This window comes from Echinops telfairi, unplaced genomic scaffold (genome assembly GCF_000313985.2).
Source record: "Echinops telfairi isolate 266 unplaced genomic scaffold, ASM31398v2 ScPeMD7_7475;HRSCAF=8513, whole genome shotgun sequence".
NCBI lineage: Eukaryota > Metazoa > Chordata > Mammalia > Afrosoricida > Tenrecidae > Echinops > Echinops telfairi.
The window spans coordinates 22,445,724-22,451,481 of NW_022111379.1; the positions used below are offsets into that span (position 1 = coordinate 22,445,724).

The 5,758-nt window shown below is 38.4% G+C and overlaps 1 protein-coding gene across 23 annotated transcripts in view; it reads right to left on the reverse strand.

Moving 5' to 3' along the window:
* The window catches only part of NRXN1 (neurexin 1), a 1,284,195-nt gene that overhangs the window by 635,134 nt on the left and 643,303 nt on the right, over positions 1-5,758 (reverse strand). For all 23 annotated transcript variants that reach the window (XM_045285734.1, XM_030884348.2, XM_030884347.2 and 20 more), the window contains one exon: positions 4,290-4,463. In XM_045285734.1, the coding sequence (XP_045141669.1) occupies positions 4,290-4,463 (174 nt within the window). The remainder of the gene's footprint in view (positions 1-4,289; positions 4,464-5,758) is intronic.

Sequence of the window (5,758 nt, forward strand, 5' to 3'; positions counted from 1 at the left end):
TGTTGGACTTGTGGGCTTGGGCAGCATTGGGTTGGGATGTTTTTGTGATGCACATTTTCTTTACATAAAACTCTCTCTTATACATGAGTTGCTGTGGATTTGTTTCTCCAAAGTACCCAGACTAATACAGCATCCTATGAAGTAGTTCTAGATCGGAATGATATAATTACACAGAGAATGTCTGAATTTACATTCCACCCCTCCCCTCCAAGTTTATGTAGGGAAGCTATCTTGAATCACTTTGAAATCTAATTGAGCCCTACTAATGACTGATTATTAGTCTCTATTTTCTTTTCTGAAACGCAGTAATGTCATCTACAAGAAGGTTTCGCAAAGTGTGAAGTCTGCTCCCCAGGCCAGCAGCCTCAGTATCCCCAGGCAGCTTGTTAGGAATGTGCACTCCTGGTCCCCATCTCAATCCTACAGAATCAGAAACCCTGGGGGGAAATCCCATTACGCTTGGTTTTAACAATCCTGCATATGATTTTGATAGATTAAGTTAGACGTTGACAGGACTTGGGTTTTCTCCTAGTTTAGGTGTGTTTTATAAATAAAATTGGTTATTCCCTGCTGGTCTCAGTGAGCATCCAAGGATGGGTCTGACTACCTGCCGCTAAGAAGCCACAGCCATGTCAACCCAATAAATCACAGGTTTTCACCAAAACACAGGAGGTTACCAAGAGTTGAAACGGACTCAATGGCAGCCCTTTTTTAATAGTTATAAATAAAATGCAAAATGTGATTATTGAGGATCAGGGACTTTTTCTATGGAAAGGAAATAATGATCTGTGGGTCATTTTGAGGAGAAATAATACAAAATATTGACCTGGTGTTACTTAGTACTGTATGACTTAAACTGTGACAATGACGTTAGTATAAGTTAGAATTATAAGTTCTGTGAAACAAACTTCTTCATAGAGATACTTTCCCTTGTGTCTAGTATTTGGTCACTAATCCTAAAATTACACGAATCTCATCAATTATGCCTGTGACAAATACCTTTGCGATTATTCTCAGGAATCATACAGGGCAGAAACATAATACATGTTTCTGGGCAAATTGTTCTGTATATTCGGTTTGTATTATCTGACTTGGTTTTTATTAGTTCATATTAGAGTGTATCGCAGAGGTGTTATGTAATTTGGGGTCATCCTCTTGAAGTTGTGCTATATGTTTTTTCTATTTCTCAGTAAATGATACCCGGGATTGATGAACCCATAGAAACAGCAAGTAGAATAAGGGTTGGGTGAGGGGCGTGGGTACAGTGGTGGTGGGGTAAAGGGGAGATGATGTCAAGAAGTCCATGTAGAAAAAGAATGTTTGGAAACTAATTATGGTAGCAAATGTGCAATTATGCTAGATGTGATTGAACTATGGAATGATATGGTATATGTATTAAATTCCAACTACTACTAATGAAAGATGTTACAGATAATAATAATAAAAAGAAACAATTATTAATTAAATTATATTACACTTGCTCTTGAAAATAAAGGATCAGGGTTATGCTGGGGCAAAAGGGCAGGAGCATGGTAACAATTTTTGAGTAATGAAAAAGATGCAAAAGAGGGGGTTATCATTGAAGATCAGATATTTAAATCATTCTAGATGAAGTAAGAAATCATCCAAGGCCTTAATCTACTGAATGGTTTACATGGTTCAAATGGTAGGTCAAAGCTACTTGTCTAATCGGTCATCTTCAACAAGTTGCTTATTAGGTTATGTTAGCAAGTAACACAAAACATGATTACTACAAATACTCTTTGTCAGTGTATCTCCCTCTTCTAGTGTTCTCTTATACTTATTTATTTGTGAGATGTGGTAGTAGTATAAATGTGTGTGTGTGTTTCTATCTTGTGAATATTATTAGTTGTAGAAGTGTCCATCTGCCCATCCTCAACATTTTTTGTAACTGAGAAGTCACTTGCCAAGCAATGTCTATTTTGGGAAAAACAAAAGTTCCTGAAGAGTATGTAATACTTTCCTTTTTTATAAGTAAAAATACATGCCAAAAATAACACTCAAATCCATTGTTGTCAAGTCATCCCTACTTATCGTGACCTACAGGAGGGCGGGAGAGTGGCCCAGACTTTACTTCGTGATGGGAGCAGACTGCCACATCTTTCTCCTTTAGAGAAGCTAGTAGATGCGAAATTCTTATGTACAGGTAGCTGCTAAGCACTTGAAGCATTGCGCCACCAGTGATTCTTTTAAAATTAGTTAATCTCATTAACTGTACCACCTCCAGGACCAAAGTTATATTCCAGATTCATGGATCAATCTACTTGTTGTTAGTTCCCCCTCATGACAAGCCCATGCGCGCTAAGTGGAAGTGCTCCGTAGGGTTGTGAAGGTTGTGGTTTTCCAGAGACAGATTGTAGGCCTGTCTTCCCAGGTGCCTCCTCAGGGGTTCCCATGGCCAACCTTGGGCTAGTAGTTCAGAGCTTATGATTTGGGCCATCTAGTTGCCTGTGTCCACCCACTGGAAGGAATTTACTCATTCAAATGTCTCCCCTCTGTATAAGGTGGTAACATGAAAGAAGCAGCACATACACATTTTTCTTTTGTGCTACTAAAGGTTGTTATATTAAAATTTGAAATAAAAAGATAGAGATGGTGATAAGATTGAAAACAATTCAAAAAAACTTTTCTGTAAATAGCCAGATGCTGTAGCATGACCAAAAACACAGTATGGAATTCCCCTAACTTTTCAGGGGACACATATGTTGCTGAGAGAAAAATGGATTTTCAGATAAGAGAAAAAAGGGTAGGTACTGTGGTAATCATGAAATCTAATGGCATTATTTTGGCTGAGAAGAAATGGTTCATAATCTCCTGGGGGACAGGAATTCACATTTCAAAATGTCCCAAACTGTGTTCAACATTAAAGAAAAACAGCAACACATCCAGAGTTACAAAATTCAAGATAATGTGATTACATTACTTTTATGGAGAAAGGATTGGCTCACATAATCTGAGGTGTTGAAGTGAAAATTACCTGAAATGAAAGTAGCAATCAAAAAGTAATCCTACATATTTTAGTCTGATAGAAAGCACGAAAGAACAAGATGATACTGGAGCACATTTCTGAGGCACGGGATAATGTAGGAAACCTATTTTAACTCAAACAAACTGGCAATTTAGGCAAGTTACACTTGTTGCCAGTAAGATGCAAACCCAGGCTTTTGAGAATGGGATATTTCAAGTTTATTCTTTTGCTGTATCCTATCTTATAGACATTTAAAAATGGGCTAATGTTGATTAACACTTAGAAGAGTGAATTTTTTTTTTCTAGCCTAATTGTCGTCTATCTAATGTAGTACTCAAACTCATTGACATCTTGTCGATTCGGACTCAGTGACTCTCTGGACAGAGTAGGAATGCTCCTGTGGCTTGCTTAGACTGCCTACTTCACAGCAGTAGGGAGTTTCCTTTTCTCCAAGTAATAAAGGAAGGATTGAATAAATAATCATACTATTTATATGAACTGAAGGATGAAAAAAGGCAGAAAGTAACAATGTATCTCTCTCTATAGTAATATGTATATGTACATATATGTAGACACATGTGCATGTATATATAATATATGTGTATGTATATCCATCACATATATGTGTATATGTATCTATATCTTTGTCTATATCTATCTTTACATATATTTCTGATTTTTCTATCCCTGTGAGGTTGAGAACACACCCACGTCAAATACATTGTCCTTGAGTCATTCCAACTCCTAGTCGTCCCATGGGACAGAGGAAAACTGCTCCTTCGGCCTACTGAGACTTACAGGAGTGGACAGTCTCATCTTTACCCTGCACAGCAGCTGGTGAGTTTGAACTGTTAGCCTTACAGTTAGTAGCCCAATACTACTGTGCCAACAGGGCTCCTAAACAGCCCAACGTAATGCAAGACTTCAGAAACAGAAGGTTACAACCATGATTAAATCCCTCTTAGGCCTGAGAAAGATTCCTACAGGGTGAAAACAATTAACACCCTTGGCTGTTAATGGAAAAATCAGATGTTTGGATCCACCTGGAGGAGCCTTGGAAGAAAGCCCTGGAGTTCTTATTTCATTGAAAACTCTTTGGAGTACTCTCTGTGACACATTGGGTCAGCAGGCTAATGTCAGAGTGGGTGACTACAACTGTTCTTCTGTTTGTTTGTCCATTTTAAACCCTGAAGTAGGGATTCAACCTGTTGGCAGAAATGAATTTTACTGGCTAGTGAGATTTACTCCCAAGTATCATTTGCATTGCAATATTTAGCGTGTAAAATCAAAGATTCAGTACCTTCGCATCCTCTCTCAATCTGTCCGTTGCAGAAGAGAGCATCTGAGATGAGGTCTGGGAGTCTTCCATTTAAATCCACGGATGCCAGGCACCCTTGGAAGCCCTCCTTGGCGTGGACCAGTTTCGGCAAGGATTTGTATGTTTCTTTAGCCACTCCTCCTATATACAAGTCACCTGTGGGAAGACCAAAGTTTTTATCACTAAAGTCACATTTCATGGACTTGAAACAGATGCTGGAGAGCAACTGTGAGGTTTCTCTCTCGTGAAATTTCCAAGAGTACAACTGTTTTCTCAAAGGTACAAAACCGTCTAAATGTTTGAATGACAGATCAAGCAGAGAGGGGGTCTCTGGTGGCTATTTCCCATAAAAAACTGAAGTCACTCAATTCCATGTGGCCGGGTGGGAAGGAAAAGAGCCTGCAGTTTGCATAGCCTTGCAATAAAATCCATGCTCAGGTACTTACCAACTGTGGCCATTTTGTTTATGTTTCCTGATTATTATTATTATCATTCATTTCTCAAGTGAGCAAAACATAACATAGTCAAGAGGATGTGAATATTAAATAAAATATGGGTAGGATCCATCACAGGGCAAATATATAATAGCCCATAGGCATTATTATTATTTTTGGCATTATTTTTATTAAATCCACCTTCTGCTTACAGAACTCTAAGTTTTTCAGTCAACACATCTCTCCAGCATCTAAAATCATCTTATTTTACTATGTGTAAGCTCACTACCTTTACTTCTATCTTGACTACAAACCTGCAACTATGATAATTTGTATACACTCAAAAAATTACATCCTGTCTCAAATGTTTCTGTTTTAGAGAAAGTTATCATGGTTTCTTTGTTCTCTATTTAAATACCACTATTGATTCTTTATGATGTTCTGGGAATCTGCTTAAAAAATTGTCAATTCATTTTTCTAATTATTGCAGAATTTCTAAGGAACCACTTTGCTCTGCTGTGTCATCTACAAGTCTCTAGGTTTGCAATTTCTCAACTTGATGCTCCATGTGGGAGTTATATAATCTGTTGTCAATTTGAAAGGATTAAGAGTGAAGGGGTGGAGTTTAGCCTGTCAATCAGGTTGCAGCTTGATGACCTCATTTGGAGGTGTAAGAAGATAAATAGCTCACTGGAGGCAGGATGCAGGCTCAATCCCTGCTAGATATTCTTGTTGGCAAGCTACATGAAGACTGGCTGATGGCCACCAGAGCCTTGGAGCTTGAGAAGCCAAATGGAGACCCCTGCCAGCACTGAGATACTTACACTGCCACTGGATCCACAAGACTTTCCACCCACTGGCCTGTGGTAGTCCTGCATTTGGCATCATTATATGTGTTTAGTGAGTCAGAAGAGGAATTTATAGATTGGTATCAGACATATGGACTAATACTGGACTTAGGGACTTGATCTGGATTGGGCTGGGATGTTTTCTCAATATTCAATTGCTCTTGTATAT